Genomic DNA, 19,500 nt, shown 5'->3' on the forward strand with positions numbered 1-19,500 from the left:
AGATTGCTTTTGCTATTTGGGGTCTTTTGTGTTTCCATACAAATTGTGAAATTTTTTTTTCTAGTTCTGTAAAAAATGCTAGTGGTAGTTTGATAGGGATTGCATTGAATCTGTAGATTGCTTTGGGTAGTAGAGTCATTTTCACAATGTTGATTCTTCCAATCCAAGAACATGGTATATTTCTCCACCTATTTGTATCATCTTTAATTTCTTTCATCAGTGTCTTATAGTTTTCTGCATACAAGTCTTTTGTCTCCTTAGGTAGGTTTATTCCTAGATATTTTATTCTTTTTGTTGCCGTGGTAAATGGGAGTGTTTTCTTAATTTCACTCTCAGATTTTTCATCATTAGTGTATAAGAATGCCAGAGATTTCTGTGCATTAATTTTGTATCCTGCTACTTTACCAAATTCATTGATTAGCTCTAGTGGTTTTCTGGTAGCATCCTTAGGATTCTCTATGTATAATATCATGTCATCTGCAAATAGTGACAGCTTTACTTCTTCTTTTCCTATTTGGATTCCTTTTATTTCTTTTTCTTCTCTGATTGCTGTGGCTAGAACTTCCAAAACTATGTTGAATAAGAGTGGTGAGAGTGGGCAACCTTGTCTTGTTCCTGATCTTAGTGGAAATGGTTTCAGTTTTTCACCATTGAGGACGATGTTGGCTGTGGGTTTGTCATATATGGCCTTTATCATGTTGAGATAAGTTCCCTCTATGTCTACCTTCTGGAGGGTTTTTATCGTAAATGGGTGTTGAATTTTGTCGAAAGCTTTCTCTGCATCTGTTGAGATGATCATATGGTTTTTCTCCTTCAGTTTGTTAATATGATGTATCACATTGCGTGATTTGTGTATATTGAAGAATCCGTGCATTCCTGGGATAAACCCCACTTGATCATGGTGTATGATCCTTTTAGTGTGCTGTTGGATTCTGTTTGCTAGTATTTTGTTGAGGATTTTTGCAACTATGTTCATCAGTGATATTTGTCTGTAGTTTTCTTTCTTTGTGACCACTTATTGAGGACACTGTCTTTTCTTGATTGTATATTTTTGTCTCCTTTGTTGTAGATTAGTTGACCATAAGTGTGTGGGTTTATTTATTGGTTCTGTGTTCTATTCCACTGATTTATGTCTGTTTTTGTTCCAGTACCACACTGTTTTGATTACTGTAGCTTTGTAGTATAGTCTGATATCAGAGACTGTGATACACCAGCTTTGTTTTTTTATTTCTCAAGATTGCTTTGGTATTTGGGGGTCTTTTGTGGTTCCATATAAATTTTAGGATTTTTTTGTTCTTAGTTCTGTGGAAAATGTCAGGGTATTTTGATAGGGATTGCATTAAATCTGTAGATTGCTTGGGTAGTGTGGACATTTTAACAATAGTAATTCTTCCAATCCAAGAACACAAGATATTTTTCCATTTCTTTGTATCATTTTCAAATTCCCTCATCAGTGTTTATAGTTTTTAGAGTATAGGTGTTTCACCTCCTTGGTTAATTTTTTCTGAGGTATTTTATTCTTTTTGACATACTTGTAAGTGGGATTGTTTCCTTAATTTCTCTTTCTAATAGTTCTTTATTAGAGTATAGAAAAGCAACAGATTTCTGTATATTAATCATGTATCCTGCAACTTTACTGTATTCATTTCTTAGTTCTAATACGTATTCAAACAGAAACATGTGCACAAATGTCCATAGCAACAATATTCACATTAGCTAAAAGCTGAAAACAACACAAATGTCCGTCAACTGATTATCAGATAAACAAAATGTGGTATATCCATACAATGAAATATTATTCATCCATAAAAAGATTGAAGTGCTGATACATACTAGAATAAAGATGAGCCTTGAAACATTATATAAGTGAAAGAAGCCAAACACAAAGGGCCATGCATTTTATGATTCCATTTCCATGAAATGTCCAGTATAAACAAGTCCATAGAGACAGAAAGATTAGTGATTCTAGGAGTGAATGGGGAGTAACTGCTTAATGGGAGCACAGTTTCCTTTTTGAGTGATGAAAATGTTCTGGAACTAGACAGGGGTGATGGGTGCACAACACTGTGAATGTAGTAAAAATCTCAATGAATTGTACACTTTAAAATGGTTTAAATGGTGAGTTTCATGTTATGTGAATTTTACCTCAATTTAAAAAATACTATTGGATTTTAATTGAAATTACATTTAGTTTGTATTACTATTTATACAAATTTCATTTTTATGATGTGACTTCTTCCCATCAGAGGACATGATCTGAGTATTTGTTTGGGTATCATCTTATGTTCTTTTTTAAAAATTGAGGTATAATTGTCATATAACATTGTGTAAGTTTAAGGTATACAACAAATTGATTCGATACATTTATATAGTGCAAAATGATTACAACCATAGCATCTGCTAACACCTCTATTCCATCACATAATTATCGTTTATTTTTAGTCGTGATAATGGTTAAGATCTAGTCTATTAGCAACTTTGAAGTTCATAATAGAGTATTGTTGTGTATAATCACTATGCAGTGGAGTCGACTTCTTGGACTTATTTACTAGTTTAAAGTTTTTACTCTTAAATAACATCTCCCCAATTCCTCCAGCTCCCAGCATTCTACTCTCTATATTTATGAGTTTGGCTTTTTTAGATTGTACATATAAGTGATTCATACAGTATTTGTCTTTCTCTGTCCGACTTCACTTACTATAGTGCTCTCAAGATCCATTCATGTTGGCACAAATGGCAGGATTTCCTTCTTTCTCATGGCTAATATTCCATTTTGTGTGTGTGTGTGTGTGCATGTGTGTACAACCACATCTTTATCTATTCATCCACTGATGGACACCTAGCTTATGAACCTAAATGTCTGTTTTATGTTCTTTGATGAATTTTGTAGTGTTTTGTTTTTATATTGATTCTATACCTTTTGTATTAAATTATTTCTAAATAGTTTATACTTTTGTCACTATTGTATGTGGAATATGCTACTAATATCCATTTCATTCTGGTTATTGCTAACATAGAAAAGCTATTTCTTTAATGTTTGATTTGTATTTAGCCATCTTACCAAAATAGCTCATTAATTCTAGTAATTGTTTTTCTATACTTTCTTGGTTTTTCTAAGTATACAATTATATTGTTACTTCTCTTCCAATAATTATACTGATTGCTTTATGTTGTTGTCTTCCTCCACTTGCTAAAACCTCAAAAAAATGTCAACTATAATTGTAATTGCAGGCATTTCTGTCTTGTTCCTAAACTTAATGTAAAAAATGTAGAGTCACCATTTAGAATGATGTTTTTTCTTGTCTTACTGATCAGTACATTCAGCACAATGTTGAAGTGCAGTAGTGATCATGATTATCTTCATCCTTTACTGATTTTAAAGGAAATAGTGCTAACATTTCACCATTTAAAATGATGCTTGCTGAAAATTTTTGATGGATACTTTTGACCAAGTTAAAGAAATTAATAAATTCATTTAATCATTTAACAAATATTTACTGAATACTTACTAAGTGTCAGGTACTATTCTAGGCACTTGGGACACATCATCAGTGAATAAAATGGGCAGAAGCTCTCTGCCCTAGCAGAGCTTACATTTTAGTTAAGGAAGACAGCAAATAAGCAAGATAAAAAGCAAAATATAAACTATTTTAGATGATGATAAGTACTAAGAAAAAGTAAAGCAAGGGAGGGAAGTAGTGAGTGTTAGGGCCAGGGGAGAGGTTGCAATGTCCGATAAGGTGGCCAGAGAAAGGCCTCACTTAGGAGGCTATATCAGATCAAAATACCTGAAAGAAGAGGGGGAGAGGGCCATGGGCATAAATGAGGGAAAACACTTTATTTAGGGGCAGACCAAGTGAAAAGGACCTGGGGTGGGAGCTTATCAGGCCTATTTGAAGAAGAGCAAGGAGGTCAGTGTGAAGTGAAGTAAGGAAGAGAGTAGGAAGAGATGAGAGCAGAAGGTAAGCTTGGGTCAGATCACACTGGCCCTTGTAGACCACTGTGAAGACTTGGGCTCTGAGTCTGAATGAGATGGGGACATTGCAAGGTAATGAGTAGGAAAGAGACATGATATGACTTAAGTTTTAACATGACTGCTCTGGCAGCAGGTGGAGAATATCCTGGGAGTGTGAGGGATAAGCATGGGAGAGGGGGGATAATCAAAAAGTGTTGCGGTAATATAGGCTTTGGACCAGGCAGGGAGCAGTGGAGGTGGTGAGTAGTGGACAGATTCTGGATACATTTTGAAAGGTAGTCTGGCTGGAGTTGCTAATGGATCAAATGTGGGCATGGAGAGAAGGAGGGATCAAGGAAGATGGCTAAGTGTTTGGCTCAACCATTTCTAGTTGCTAGTGTGGGGTTTTATGAATAGGAATTGATTTTCACTGAACACTTTTTGGGCATCTATTCATGATCATACGGTTTTCCTTATTTAATTTGTTAATGTGGTAAATTACATTATTACATTAATTTATTATGCTAAATTAACTTTGTATTACTAAGAGGAGGACATCTTGGCTGCTTTTCCCCCATCCTCTCCATCCTCTTTATTCTTTTATGTATTTTGTTATTTGAAGCCATGTTTTTTCCTACTACTTATCTTTGAAAATGTATTACCACCATATCTTCTGCCAAACAGGCTTTTAGGAGCAAGTATGGACACCCAACAGCCATTTGAAACATTGTTTCTATAGATAAATGAACTTTGAATTCCAAACAGCCGGTTTCTCTGTGAACTTTAGAAGCTAAAGTATTCTCAGAGTGGGAAAAAAAACATACTTCCAATGAAAGATTTCTCAGCACCTTCAGTTTCCAGCACAATTTTCCAAAACTTCTCTCAGTAGAGTGCAACTAAGACACCAGGTCTATGTCTTGTTATGGGTGAATGTTATGTGCAGTGATGTTTCTTTTTAAGGTATCCTCACCTGAGTCCCAAGAACAAGGAGTCTTTTGACGTGGGCTGTAACCTCTTTGCCAAGTTTTCTGCATACATTAAGAATGCACAAAAGGAGGCAAATAAGAGTAAGATACCTTTCTTTAAGTCTTTTCGTTTTTCTCACTCACATACTCACTCTCATATTGACTCAACTAAAATAGGACTTTCCTGAATATATGGTATATATTGGGGAATACTCTTCATCTCACTCTCTGTTCTCTCTACTGAAATTCCTTGCATGAAGTTTTATTGGATTTGGAATCTAGTATTCAATATAGCAATCACCAACTTAGCTCTGTTAGAACATTGACATGCCAGGGGTGAACTAACTGATGGACTGTATTTCTTAACCCCCCCAACTTTCCCAGTCTTGTGTACCTTTACGATTTCTTAAACCATAGGACCTACTATTTCCCACAAACACTCTCGAATAGGTTTACTATTCTCTGAATCATGAGAGCTATTAGTCTCTGATTCCACTTTCTGACTCTCCTTGAGTGATAATATATATTACCTTTCTTTTCTTGGACTCTCCTCCCAATTTACCTCCTCAAGAAGAGTCCAAAAATATGTCTACTCACCATTTGATTAAACATCCGATTCTGTCTTATCAGTGGGTAGTTGAGCATTCTAGTTAAGTATATAGAGATGTCTAAGCGTGTGAAAAGCATATTGGGAATGCATTTAGTCATGAAGACCTCACATTTATAAGTAACCCTTTGACTTCATTGCCTCAGATTTTGAAAAATCTCTGCTCAAAGAATTTAAGCGTCTGGATGACTACTTGAACACCCCACTTCTAGATGAAATTGATCCAGACAGTGCTGAGGAACTCACAGTTTCCAGAAGATTGTTCTTGGATGGGGATCAGCTGACACTGGCTGACTGCAGTTTGTTACCCAAACTGAACATTATTAAAGTAAGTCTTCATAGGGCAGGCTGAGTGATTGAGAGGAGTTTGGGAGTTGCCAGCAGGAAGCACAGTGACCATTCAGTGTGAGTTTTTATATGAGGGCTTTGTCATCATCATTATGCATAGGGTATGTCTCCTTTTTCTCCTCAGAGGAAAAATCCATAATGATCTTCTCTGGGAAGCATAAAAACTTCTTGTTTCTTTCTTCCTAAATCAGAAGGTGTTTTCCACTGTCTTGTCTATAAAAAAAGGGTAACAGTACCCATTTCACAGAACTGTTGAGAAAATTAAATTAAGGCATATGAAATACTTAGAAAAGTGTCCGGATCATAACAAGTGATAATAAAGTGAGCTGTTAATATTATTATTATCTAATCGTTAATTTAACAAATTTTTATTGAACAGACCTTATTCTATCTCAGGTCCTATGCCAGACACAAAGAATACATAAAGAAGTAGGACACTGTCGGACCCTAAACAGTGAAAAGATCTGTGCTCTTTTTCTGTGCTTCCTTCTTCTAAACATTCATAATTAAATACACCATAAATATAAAAATGATTACAAGCATGGAGTTTTGGCTACATTTGTAGACAAAACATTAAAGTAGTAAATCCAAGATTCTTTAAGTTTATTTTGTAGTACTTTTTGTGTAGGTAACATGTCCTCAATGATCCTGATTTTTGACACATGTTTCTACACACTAGGCATTTTACTGATGCCCCTCACTACCAATTGCTTTTTCCTCCTTTTTTCCAAAACCCTAGGTTGCTGCAAAGAAATACCGTGATTTCGACATTCCAGGAGAATTCTCAGGAGTCTGGCGCTATCTCCACAATGCCTATGCCCGTGAAGAATTTACCCACACATGTCCTGAAGACAAAGAAATTGAAAATACCTATGCAAGTGTGGCTAAGCAAAAGAGTTAGGACAGTTCTTTCAGTAGAAAAACCTCTCTTTTCACTTGTTATCATTTTAGAAAATCTTTTGGAAATAAGAATATGGAAAATATGGTTTCCTCCATCCAACTTTCTTATGAAAAAGAATGCTATATTTTCTGTATCTAGTTAATGCAAACTATCTGCTCACTGTGTATTTTAAAGGTCTTCATATTTTCCTTTCACCTTTTAATTCCCATGGCACAGCCACTGCAATCTTAAATGATATGGAAAGTATCAATATCGTTTGCTAGAATGCATCATGTGTGCAAGCTCAACAGATGGCTGAAGTTACAAATGACATACAGTCACAGTCTCAAACTGCTCCTTAGAAATATTTACATCTACATCATTAAAACAATTTTACTAAGAAATTTGACCGACCAAAAGGTCTTGTTGTTGTCCATTAAAGGGTAAAGTAAACTGTTCTTAAAGGATAATCACAAATCTTTCTACAGAATTTAAAATGTTCCATTACTATATGTACTCAAACATACATGTTAAAATACAATCAAATCACTCAAATCTGAAAACAAAAACTGAACTTTACTTTTGTTCCTTCAAAAGAGAAACAAAGTTTAGCCTCAAAAAAGAGAGATAGGTGTTATTAGAGGTCTTGGTGGGATTTACATAAAATTTATTATTTATTTTTTGGCCATGCTGCGGGGCATGTGGGTCTTAGTTCCCCAACCAGGGATGGAACCCATGCCCCCTGCAGTGGAAGCTCAGAGTCTTAACCACTGGACCACCAGGGAAGTCCCTAGATAAAATTTAAATAAAGCAGTGTTTTCATAGGTTCAAAGAAAAGTAAGGCAATGAGTAAAGAGCTAACAGGCCTGGAACAGGCACATGAAAAAATGCTCATCACCGCTAATTATTAGAGAAATGCAAATCAAAACTACAGTGAGGTACCAGCTCACACCCGTCAGAATGGCCATCATTAAAAACTCTACAAATAATAAGTGCTGGAGAGGGTGTGGAGGAAAGGGAACTCTCCTACACTGTTGGTGGGAATATAAGTTGGTACAGCTACTATGGAAAACAGTATGGAGGTTCCTCAAAAAAACTAAAAACAGAGTTGCCATATGATCCAGCAATCCCACTCCTGGGCATGTACCCAGACAGAACTTTAATTTGAAAAGATACATGCATCCCTATTTTCATAGCAACACTATTCACAATAGCCAAGACATGGAAACAACCTAAATGTCCATCAACAGATGAATGGATAAAGAAGATGTGGTGTGTGTGTGTATATAGATATAGATAGATATAGATAGTGGAATATTACTCAGCCATAAAAAAGAATGAACTAATGTCACTTGTAGCAATGTGGATGGACCTAGAGATTGTCATACTAAGCGAAGTAAGTCGGACAGAGAAAGACAAATATCATATGATATCACTTATATGTGGAATCTAAAATATGACATAAATCAACATATCTACGAAACAGACTCACAGACACAGAGAACAGACTTGTGGTTGCCAAAGTGGGGGTTGGGAGGGAATGACTGGGAGTGTGAGATTAGCAGAGACAAACTATTATATATTGGATGGATGGATAAACAACAAGGTCCTACTGTATATAGCTCAGGGAAGTATATTCAATATCCTTTGATAAACCATAATGGAAAAGAATATGTATATATATGTATGTATAACTGAGTCACTATGCTGTACAGCAGAAATTAACACAGCATTGTAAATCAACTATACTTCAATAAAATTAAAAAACAAAAAGAGCTAACAGGCCTGGGTATAGAAAGGGCTCAATGCACTGTCCTTGGAGCCAGAGTTAAGATAAATACATAATGTTGTGTCCCCTCTTTGATGGAAGACCCTGATCTGAGACAATTGTACCTGGACTAGATGGCAAGGTTGTGACTTCTCTGAACATCTCAGGTCCTTTCATTCTCACTGATAGGATTTCAAAGAGTCAAGATTTTTAAGATCTATGATTTTAAAGAACAAAGTTTCTCGGGACTTCCCTGGTGGTCCAGTGGTTAAGACTCCCTGCTTCCACTGCAGGGGGCACAGGTTCACCCCTGCTTGGGGAACTAAGATCCCACATGCCCCCCAGTGTGGCCAAAGAAAGAAACAAAGAAAGAAACAAAGAAAGAACAAAGTTTCTCAGGACCATGCCCTTAAACTCATTAATAGAAGCAGTCTTTTACAGATTACACCATACTTAAAAGTGTATTCATGTCATTGCAAAGCTGCAAGTAAGTCTTATCCAACTTCACAGGTACTGATACAGCTCAGAATTGCCCTCCTAGACGAAAGGATTATTATCTTCTTAGATGACATTAATACAATTCAATTCAGTAACTACTTATTGAGTACTTCCTATGTCTGCTGGATCATATGGCGCAAGTGGCAAAGCAGCTTGCGTGACACCCTGGACCTGATGCAGAGCCTTCTCTGGTTCTGGGCCCTACTCAAATTAGTAGCTTTCTGAGTCACTTGGAATGGGCCAGAATAACCAACACTGGACCCCTAGATATTTCACTGAGATAGAAGACCCCTGAATTGTAGTTGGATTTATTCCCACCTCATACAAGTAGACACCTTATCAGTAAGTCTAGGGAAGTTGCTACTTCTTGCTCACTAGGTCCAATCAGCATAATGTCATCAGTGTAATGGACTAGTGTGATAGCTTGTGGAAGGAAATGGTGATCAAGATCCCTGCTAAATAAATGATGACATAGAGATGGAGAGTTAATAGATACCTAAAGTAGGATGGCAAAGGTGTACTTCAGCCCTCACAAGCTGAAAACAAACTGCATCTGGTGGGTCTTATGGACAGGGATGGAGAAAAACGCATTTGCCAGCTAAGTAGCTCCATACCAGGTAGCAGTGGAGATCTCAATTTGCTCAAGCAATGAAACCACATTGGTACAGCACCTGAAATTGAAATCACCACCTGGTCAAGCTTATGAAAATCCACTGTCATTCTCCAAGACCCATCTGTCTTCTGCACAGGCCAAATAGGCTAGTTTAATGGGGATATGCAGGAAATCACCACTACTGCATGTTTCTAGTCCTTGATGGTGCCACTAATCTCTGAAATCCACTCAGGTATATGCAATGCTTTTGGTTTACTATTCTTCTAGATAGAGGCAGTTCTAATGGTTTCCATTTGGCCTTTCCTACCAAAATAACCCTCACTCCGCAGGTCAGGAAACTGATATTTCGTGGGGTCTGCCAGTTGCTGAATATGTCTCTCCTAATTTTGCCTTCCAGAACTGTGGACATAACCACAGAATGGGTCTGGGTACCCACTGGACCCAATGGAGATGGGCCTAAGCTAAAATTTCATTGATCACCAGACCCCCATAATCTCCTACTATAACTGATGGACCATAGTGACACTTTGGGTCTCTTGGAATCAGCGTGAGTTCATGGCCAGTGTCCAATAGTCCCCAAAAGGTTTTTCCCCCAATTCAAAATCACACTGATTAAAAAGGTGTAGGTCCTTTTTGGGAAGGCCAGGAAAAAGATTAACAGTATACATTTTGGGGAGTGTACCAAGGCATGGAGGACTCACACTTCCCTATTTCAAAACTTAGTCCAAAGCTACAGTTATCAAAACTATGTGGTACTAGCATAAGGATAGACACATAGATCAGTAGAGTAGAACTACAAGTCCAGAAATAAACCCAGAGATCTATCCCATGGGTTGTAAACCTAAATGAGTTGAAAACAGGTGTTCAAACAGAACCCTGCACAGGAATGTCCACCACAGCACTATGCCCAACAGGCACAGGGTGGAAGTCACCCAAATGTACATCAGCTGCTGAGCGGATACACAACATGTGTGGGCTAGCCATGCACTGGAATATTATTCAGCCTGCTGAATATTATTCAGCCAGGAATATTATTCATTTGGAAGTAGATATATAGTCATGATGGTGCCCCAGCACCGCCAGTGTATACTTGGTGCCCCTGGATGGTCTGCCATTAGCTGCCTTCTCTGTGCAAAGTTCCCGTCAGGTGGACAGTGAGAGTGCCACCAAAGAGAGGGTCCAGCGAGCACGGCGAGCAGGATCCTGCCAGCGCCATTTCTTTGCAGGCCCAGGACCCCGGCTGTGGGGGTGGTGGGGTGAGGTGGGGTGGGGGAGGGGTTATGGGAAAGCAGTGACCTCACAGGGTCTACGTGTTACGGGGCGTGCTCCCCGACTAATGAGGGCCCGGCCTGTGGTCGCTAGGATATGGAGTAGGGGCCTGAGAACACCGGCTGTCTTGAGATGTTGGGACCAGCAGGCACAACCGACCGCCCCTCATCCCAGCGCACCGCAGAGCGAGGCCGTCGCAGAAAGCGCGCCCAACGGCCAGCATGCCGGGGAGGAGGGGCCGTCGAGGGTCACCCGGTCGCCGCTCCCGCACCGCCCGAGCCGAGCTGTCCTTCTCGGTGAGCCACATGGAGCGGCTCCTGCGGGAGGGCCACTACGCCCAGCGCCTGAGCTCGTCCGCACCCGTCTACCTAGTGGCCATCATCCAGTACCTGACGGCCAGGGTCCTGGAGCTGGCGGGCCATGAGGCCCAGAACAGCGGCAGGAGGCGCCTCACTCCGGAGCTGGAGGACGTGGCGGCCCGCAGCAACGCGCTGCTCAGCGACTTCTTCAGGACTAGCACCATCTCCCAGGTGGCCCCGGCCCAGCACTAGCTGCCCAACGACACCCGGGTCCCCGGCCCCCGGGGGGGCGGGGCGGGGGGCGCGGCCGTCAGGCACCAGGCCCGCTCACCGACCGACCGCCACACAGCCCGGGCGGCCCCGGCCTGCCCGCCGCCTTGGGCACAGTCATTGCGAGTCAATAAAGTGTTTCAAGAGACCCCCTGCGCATGCTTCACTCACTTGGCGTGGGAGGTGGTGGTGGTGGGACACCCCTCGTCGGAGGGATGGGGGCGGGGGTCTGGCCGGAGTTGGGGGTGGGGGGGTGGAGTCGGGGCTGACAGACAGAGAGGAGCGCTCTCTCACGGTGACAGCGCATGAGGTGGCCCTGGGTGGGAGAGGCTGGCTGCGGCAGGGGTGGGGGCGGACTGGGGCCTGGGGTGAGGCCGGACAACGGGAGGCTCCCCCGCCGGCTCTGAGCAAGGGCGTGATGGGGATGGGGTGGGCGGGACACAATCCACACACAGGCGAAGTCGGAATTAGGGTCACGCGGGGTCAAGAGTTTTTGGTTGTGTTCCCCTAGAGATGCCCAGAGATGCCCTGATTGGCAACCTGCGTAAACAAGCTGTCACCTAGCAACAGCGGGCGGGCGCCCCTGCCAGGCCCCACCCCAGCACCCCTGGTTTGCATACGAAGCTTGCACCAGGCACGGCCCCTCCCCTCAAGATTCCTGCATATAAATCTTGCCATTGGAAAGGCTTTTCTCCCAAACCCGCAATTTGCATATGTGACTTGCGCTGGACCAGGCTCCGCCTCCGATCGCTCAATTTGCATGTCACCGTGGAAATGGAGGTTTAGCATAGAAAGCTAGAGTAGTAACCACGTCTGAGACTCACGTTTTTAAATTAATTCTTTTTTTTATGCCTTACGTAGTTTTGATTAGTAAGACACTTTATGCCTACTGCTTCCCTGATAGGGTACTAGCCTTTTAATGAAATTTAATTTCTTCATTTTTAATAATGAGAGTGTAATACCTGCCCACCTTTTCAGAATAGTGATTAGAAGAGTTAGAGAGAAATTACATATATATGATGTATATACATGATATATAATATATAACATAAAATATATTTTTAAAGTATATAAAAATATAGTTGTGCTAAAATAAGAATTTACCAAGTAGTGGGGATAGTACTGCATGCAGTCCATGGCACTCTGTTATTTCTTTTTTTTTTTTATATTATGCTATAAAATCACCCTCTTTTGGAGCCCAGTTCTATGAATTTAGCACATGTATATATGTGTGTATCCACCACCACATTCAGGACATGGAACAGCTCCAGCAACCCAGGAGAGTCCCTGGTCTGGTACTGCAGGCCCTGTTTAAGTGCTTGATTTTTGCTAAAATAACGTTTGTTAAGTAGAGTCCTGGGTGGGGAGTTGGATGGTGAGCCAAGATTCAACAAGGGAAAGTGAAATAGAGAAGTTTATTACTGTACTCACAGGTCCTGGATGAGGTACACAGCACGCCTGGAAGGCCACACAGGAGGCCAAGGCAGGGAACAGGCAGAGGGCAAGCAGGACCTGCAGCTTATGCCTCTTTTAGGGTCCACAGGTGACGTGTTTCTGAGGTTCCCTGGATAAGGCCAGATTGGCAATTCAAAACCAAAAAAAGAGCAGGGTTTTGGTAAGCTGTGTGGGAGTCCTATCTAAGGGACCCACAAGGGGAAGGAGCTGGGAGGCGGAAGAGACTGTTTTATCACCAGGGGCTTTGGGGAACTCATATCAGTTACACTTTCTTGTGACTTTGCTGGCTGTCATCCAGGGCATGCCCTTGAGGTTAGGTTTCTGTCCACCCAAGGCCCCTGCAGGCCCCTTAGCCACACAAAAAGAATGCAGAGGCTGCAATATTATGGAGTAGTTTAACTAAACTCTCAACAGTTGTCAAACTCCTTCTTCAGACCTAACCCTTGACAACCACTGCTCTGTCCTCCATCTCTAAAAAACTGCCTTTCCCATATGTCTTGCAAGTGGATTCATAAAGTGTGTCAGCTTTTGAGGTTGGCTCCTATCACTAAACGTATTGCTTTCGAGGTTCATCTAGATTGTTATGTGTATCAATAGTTATGTTCTGTTGTTGAGTAGTATTCCATTGTGTGGATGTACCACAGTTTGTTTACCCGTTGGCCTATTGTAGGACATTTTGGTTGTTTCCAGGTTTTGCAAATTTTTAATAAAGCCGACATGGACATTCATGGATAAGTTTTTGTATGAACTTAAATTTTCATTTCTCTAGGGTCAGTACCCAGGAGCTGGATCATATGAACAGGTTCTTCAGGTCTCTTCCCAATTAGCCTCATCCTTATCCCCTAGGGGCAACCACTGTTCTTATTTTTTTCACCACGTATTGCTTTTGTCTGTTTTAGAACTTCAAATAATGGAATCATACATGTAAATACTTTCAGTGAAGCCTCTTTTGAGATCCACTTATGTTGGATGTGTGCATCAGTGATTTATTCCTTTTTATCACCTAGTGTTATTTAGCTATATTGGTAAACTACATTTGATTTATAAGTTCAACAGTTGATGGACATCTGGCCTGTTTTCGGTTCTTTATTATTATGAAAGAAGCTGCTATAAGCATTTGTGTTCAAGTTACTGTGTACACCTATCTTTTCATTTTCCTTGGGTAATTCCTAAAAGTGGAAATGTTTGGGTAATAGGTTAGGTGTATATCTAGCTTTATGAAAAACTGATAAACTATTTTCCGAAGTGCTTGTACCATTTTACACTCTCACTATGTATGAGGGTTCCGGTCATTCATTTATCCTTGCCAAAATTTGATGTTGTCAGCTGGTTAGTTTCAGCCATTCTGGTGGATGTATAGTGATATCTCATGGTGGCTTTAATTTGCAATTACCTAATGACTAAAGATGTTGAGCATATTTTCAATTTGCCAATAGAGAGATATTAAAATCTCCAACATAATCGTAATTTTTCTAATCTCTAAATAACCATCCCAGCTTTCTTAGGCCTTCTGTTTTTATGGTACATATTTATACTTTTACTTTCAGTCTTTCTTTGTCCTCATATTTAGAAAGCGTCTCTTTTTAAATTTTTATTTTATTGTGATAACCCTTAAAATGAGATCTATCCTCAATACATTTTTACTGTACAATATATTATCATTGACTATAGATACAGTGTTATACAGCAGATCTTGAACTAATTCATCTTGCTTATCTGAAACAATGCCCATTGATTAGTAACTCTCCATATCCCCCTCCCCTTAGTACTTGGCAACTACCATTGCACTCTTTGATTCTACAAATTTGACTACTTTAGACACCTCGTGTAAGTGTAATCATGCCATATTTGTCTTTCTGACTGTCTTATTTCACTTAGCATAATGTCCTCAAGCTTCATCTGTATTGTTAAAGAGCATTTCTCATAGCCAGCATATAGTCAAGTGTTGCTTTTATACACAGTATGATCATCATATTAGTCTGCTATGTTGCCAGAGCTGAAAGTAAGTCCTATCAATATTTTAAAGATGTTGGAACCATGTTTTAGTTGGAATTCAGTTTCAAAATACTCTTTGCTCCTCGTTCCTTGGTGGCCTTTGCATAATAGGTTTCCACACGCTCATGTATTGGGAATGAGATGCTGAGTTCAGTTTCAAAATACTCTTCTTGCTCCAGATATATTTCTTTTATATGTACAATGATTTATGGAATTTAAAAATCTTAATTAAACTCTTTAATGTTTAAAAAAATTAACAGTGTTTCTCCAGGCCTACCTAGGATTCCAGAGCCAAAGATAGAGATGAGGATTCTTTGTAAAAGGCCAAGAATTTGCTTCCTTTTTTGGCAACTTTCTCAAGGTTTTCAGACCATCAGATTGGTAGTGTCATATATATAGAGGCTTGGACTATCAGTCTTTCTGCTGAATACTCACTGAGTAGGGTAGATGGTCACATCTTGTATTTTCCCATCTCTATCCTCTGTGATCATGTTTACTTAATTTTACAGACTATTTTTACTCAGGGATTTTCCTCAGTCCCTAATTTATACTTAACATTTTTAGTTAATACTCTTCTTTATCATCATTTTAGACATTTTATAATGAGGAACTAATAATCTATACATATACAAACAACTTCCTAGTTTCTATTTTATAAGAAAAGATTTTCACACACAGCAATCCAAACTCAAGAAATATTTGTATAGGACCCTTGAACTGGAGGTGAGTTCTTGGATATTCTATGTGTATATGTTCTTTGTGTATATATTCTTTGTGTATATGTATATGTTTGACTTCATCGGCTGCAGTACTACAACATTAGGCTATAGACAAGAATTTTGCATTACATATCAAACCTACCTCATAGTACATTAAGTAGATGGGGTTAAGGCAGGCAGAGAAGTACGTTATTTCCCTTTTTTGTCACTACAATATTAATTCATTTTTAATATAAATTTATTTATTTATTTATTTTTGGCCGCACTGGGTCTTCGTTGCTGTGTGTGGGCTTTCTCTAGTTGCTGCGAGCGGGGGCTACTCTTCGTTGTGGTGGCCTCTCATTGAGGAACATGGGCTCTAGGCACATGGGCTTCAGTAGTTGTGGCATGTGGGCTCAGTAGTTGTGGCTTGTGGGCTCTAGAGCGCAGGCTCAGTAGTTGTGGCACACGGGCTTAGTTGCTCCGCGGCATGTGGGATCTTCCCGGACCAGGGCTCGAACCTGTGGCCCCTGCATTGGCAGGCGGATTCTTAACCACTGCGCCACCAGGGAAGCCCCTACAATATTCTTAACTGACCTCATTTTTCTAGTGAAAGCCAAAACCATAAACTAGTTCAATGCATAATACCTACTTAGGCTCTGTTGGCCCTTCAGATGATCAGTTAAAATGATGCATTTTGCATAACTGTGAGAAATAGTCTTTCTTTTTGCTTTTTCTTCTTATCTTTCCTTTTTTCTCTCTGGGTATGGATCTCTCTCTCTCTCTCTCTCTCTCTCTCTCTCACACACACACACACACACACACACACACACACACAAGAGACAAAGAGTGGACTCTGTTTATAGACAATGAGGGTCTTTTAGAAGTTTGAGGCTAGTGATTCTGAATCCCAGTGCCATAGTGAGCTAGATGCGGGCAAGCAAGGAAACACGGCACCAAATGGATATTCTAGGACAATTTCTGAGATGCACAGGCTTGCATTTTCGATCAGTGCTGAGTTGTCTCTATTTGGCAGTTGTGCTGGAAGCAGTCCCAGAATTTTCAGGTGAGTTGATAATTTCTGATGCTGTCTTTTCTTTTGATACTAGGACAGTCTCCATCCCTACCACCACACGTTTAGTTATTACTGTTACTAGTTATTACATTTAGTTATTTTGGTATTACTCATTACTGTTGTGGAATGAGTATAGAAAACATCTGTGAGTTGATACATCCTAATATCATCTGATCAGCACCAGTGAAGAGGAAGGGAGCTGCACTGAGCCAAAGTATTCTTAGAGCACAGAGAATGAAGCTGATTTTGGAGTGAAATGTAAGGGAGAATAAGAAAATTGATGTGAGAAGAAAGAAGATGAGATTTTCCTCATTATAAACCCAAGAGACGCACTTGAAAAAAAAAAACCACTTTCCCAAGCATTTCTTGCTGTTCTGCGGACATGAGAGTCTTGTGTTTATATGCAGAAGGAAATTGTATGCTGTCAGGGAACTGCTAAAGCAAGAAAAGGAAGTCAAGAATAAATGGCCTATGAAGTCTTCTGAGAGACATACCAAATACATCTTTTCTGCAGAGGTCTGAATATTGTTTGGCTTTTGTGAATGTTTCAGAGTTAAGCTTCTTCCTGTTGATACTAAAACTATCCCCAGAACCCAGGTTATAGAAAAATTATTTCAGAGAAAGAAATGGGTTCAAGATTAAATACTTTCCTGGAGAACAGAAAAATGGAGTCTTCACCAGCAGAGCAAAGTAGATCCTCAGCACAATTACCTTAATGATTTAGTCCAGATGTCTTGTCAGCGGGGGACAGACTGTATCAGATTTGGAGGATTTTATGCCTATATTAACAAAATTCACTACAAATATATCTTTCCATTTGGTTTATGTAGCCACAGCTCTTGACAGTCCTTCCCTCTGCTTCCCTCCAGAGGACTCTTGGGGACATTACATAAAGTGACACTGGTGAACATCAGCCCTGGCCTAAGTGTCAGGAAAATGTACTCTTCCCTTGCTATATAGATAGGGAAACTGTGGTTGACTCTGGGAGCAAGTAAGTGGAAAAGCCAAATCCACTCTTTTAAACAATATGATGATTTGTATTATTCACAGCATCACTAGAGCTTGTGAGATAACTAAATTGTCAACTGTTCTTCAGTTTATTCTGAAGCAAGATGGTGGCTCATGATTTAATGTTGGAAACTTATTGTTACTGTTATTTAGTTGAGTCAATAGTTTAAATGCCACATTTGATGCTACTATCTTTTAAAATTTGTTTCATTTTTGAGGATTGTATTTTTGTTGTTGTTGAAAGTATAATAAGGTTCTTGTTCCAACTCTAGAAAATACGATCATAACTCAAAGCCACTAGGATCCAGAGCCAAACTCATACTCTTATTATTACCTTTTTGTAGAAGAGTAACTTCAGACACAGAGAGATTAAGTAATAGAGGGAGAAAGGAAAGAGGAGGTCAGTGCTCAAGGTCTAGTACCAAGTAGCAGATGTGAGGAGGGGGCATCAGGGTATAAGTAAGAGAAGAGTTGACGGTTCTGCACCCGAGAAGTTCAGAAATTGGTCAAGAGGTAGAAAGCACAAAGGATGGAGGGTACCAGTTCAGCAAAGAGGATTTGAGGAATTGAAAGCTTCTGTCTCTTCTGACTGGGGAGTTGTTTACATTTTACAAGGGCAGGATTGCTAGATTCCATGCCTGTGTGGGATTCCACCTTCTCCCCTCAGGCCTTCCCTGCTGGGCAGGTCATAGATGAACTATTTTCCATATTTTCTGAGTAACAGGCTACATTGTACTCTGGAACAGACTTTAGGTAGGGTATGAGATTCTGAACTTGTATACCTTTCCCATTAAGTCATAGGCTGATACCTTTCCTATTAGATCATATATCAGACTTGGCTTTAATGACAAGTGATTCTAAGATCCCTACGTTATATGATCTGATCCTCATCAGAGTATATATGTTCTGGTCATTTGAATGGGTATAGGTGTGTAGAGTGTAACAGGAAATTAAAATAAGCTAAATGTACCAATAAAAGTTGAAGATGAGTGGTTGTGCATGAATCCAAGAGCAGAAGGCAATAGTGTAAAGTCAAAAGCCTAGATTTGAGTTCTAGCTCCATAACATATTTGTTTATTTCTTACCAATTTCACCTGTTGATTCTCTCTGTATTCTGAAAGTATTTCTCGTACTAGTCCTTCTTGTAATATATGTGATTTTCTGTAATGATGACTTATCTTTGCTGCTTATGTTGGTTTAATCTGTAATCATCTTCTTTCCTTACCTTCTCTCCCTAATCCATTTACTTCTTAGTTTCTTAACTTTCTTATTTGCTCCATTTTTAATTTGTGCATTCTCATGTGCATGTCTTTCATCAGCTCAGGAACGTTTTTCTTCCAGCTTTAAATTTGATTATTTCTTCTGCTTGTTCAATAGTAGGCTATTCCTCAAAAACATCAAATATCAACATATTACCTTGCCATTGTCTGCAAAAGATTATCTAGTTCATCTTTATCAACAATTTGATTTTATACACCAATGCATTGTTCTTGAATTATTTAAGACTCATTTTTTTATCCATAAAGTAGATATTATACCAACCTTATTTTATGAATCTCCTTTCCGCCCAACTTTGTTCTCTCCTTGTGATGTCCTACTACTATTGTAAACAGGACTCTTTTTTTGGAAAAAAAAACTCAGAAAGTTTATTAAGTATTTTGCAGATTATTTTGAAAGATATGTTCTTTTTCTGAGTTACCTAACTGCTTTTCCTTTCTCTTGTTCTTCATTAATTTTTAACTTAAACTTCACATTACTTGCTTTTTTCTTTGTTCAATTTCAGGAAATATTGAGATT

The 19,500-nt window shown here is 39.5% G+C and overlaps 2 protein-coding genes across 3 annotated transcripts in view; both read left to right on the forward strand.

The window, feature by feature from the left end:
- The window catches only part of CLIC2 (chloride intracellular channel 2), a 50,237-nt gene extending 43,318 nt beyond the window's left edge, over positions 1–6,919 (forward strand). For both annotated transcript variants that reach the window (XM_055081905.1, XM_007116829.4), the window contains exons 4-6: positions 4,916–5,022; positions 5,674–5,855; positions 6,615–6,919. In XM_055081905.1, coding sequence (XP_054937880.1) covers positions 4,916–5,022; positions 5,674–5,855; positions 6,615–6,776 — 451 coding nt within the window. In that variant the 3' untranslated portion in view covers positions 6,777–6,919. The remainder of the gene's footprint in view (positions 1–4,915; positions 5,023–5,673; positions 5,856–6,614) is intronic.
- Positions 6,920–11,041: 4,122 nt separating this feature from the next.
- On the forward strand, positions 11,042–11,454 carry LOC112062401 (histone H2A-Bbd type 2/3-like). The gene has a single exon (XM_024116712.2). The coding sequence runs from the start codon at positions 11,125–11,127 to the stop codon at positions 11,452–11,454; it is 330 nt and encodes a 109-aa protein (XP_023972480.1). The 5' UTR covers positions 11,042–11,124.
- Positions 11,455–19,500: the final 8,046 nt, after the last annotated feature.

Source organism: Physeter macrocephalus, chromosome 21, assembly GCF_002837175.3.
Source record: "Physeter macrocephalus isolate SW-GA chromosome 21, ASM283717v5, whole genome shotgun sequence".
Taxonomy (NCBI): domain Eukaryota; kingdom Metazoa; phylum Chordata; class Mammalia; order Artiodactyla; family Physeteridae; genus Physeter; species Physeter macrocephalus.

Coding starts and splice junctions, on each gene's coding strand:
- LOC112062401 (XM_024116712.2), top strand. CDS start 11,125: ATGCCGGGGAGGAGGGGCCGTCGAGGGTCACCCGGTCGCCGCTCCCGC.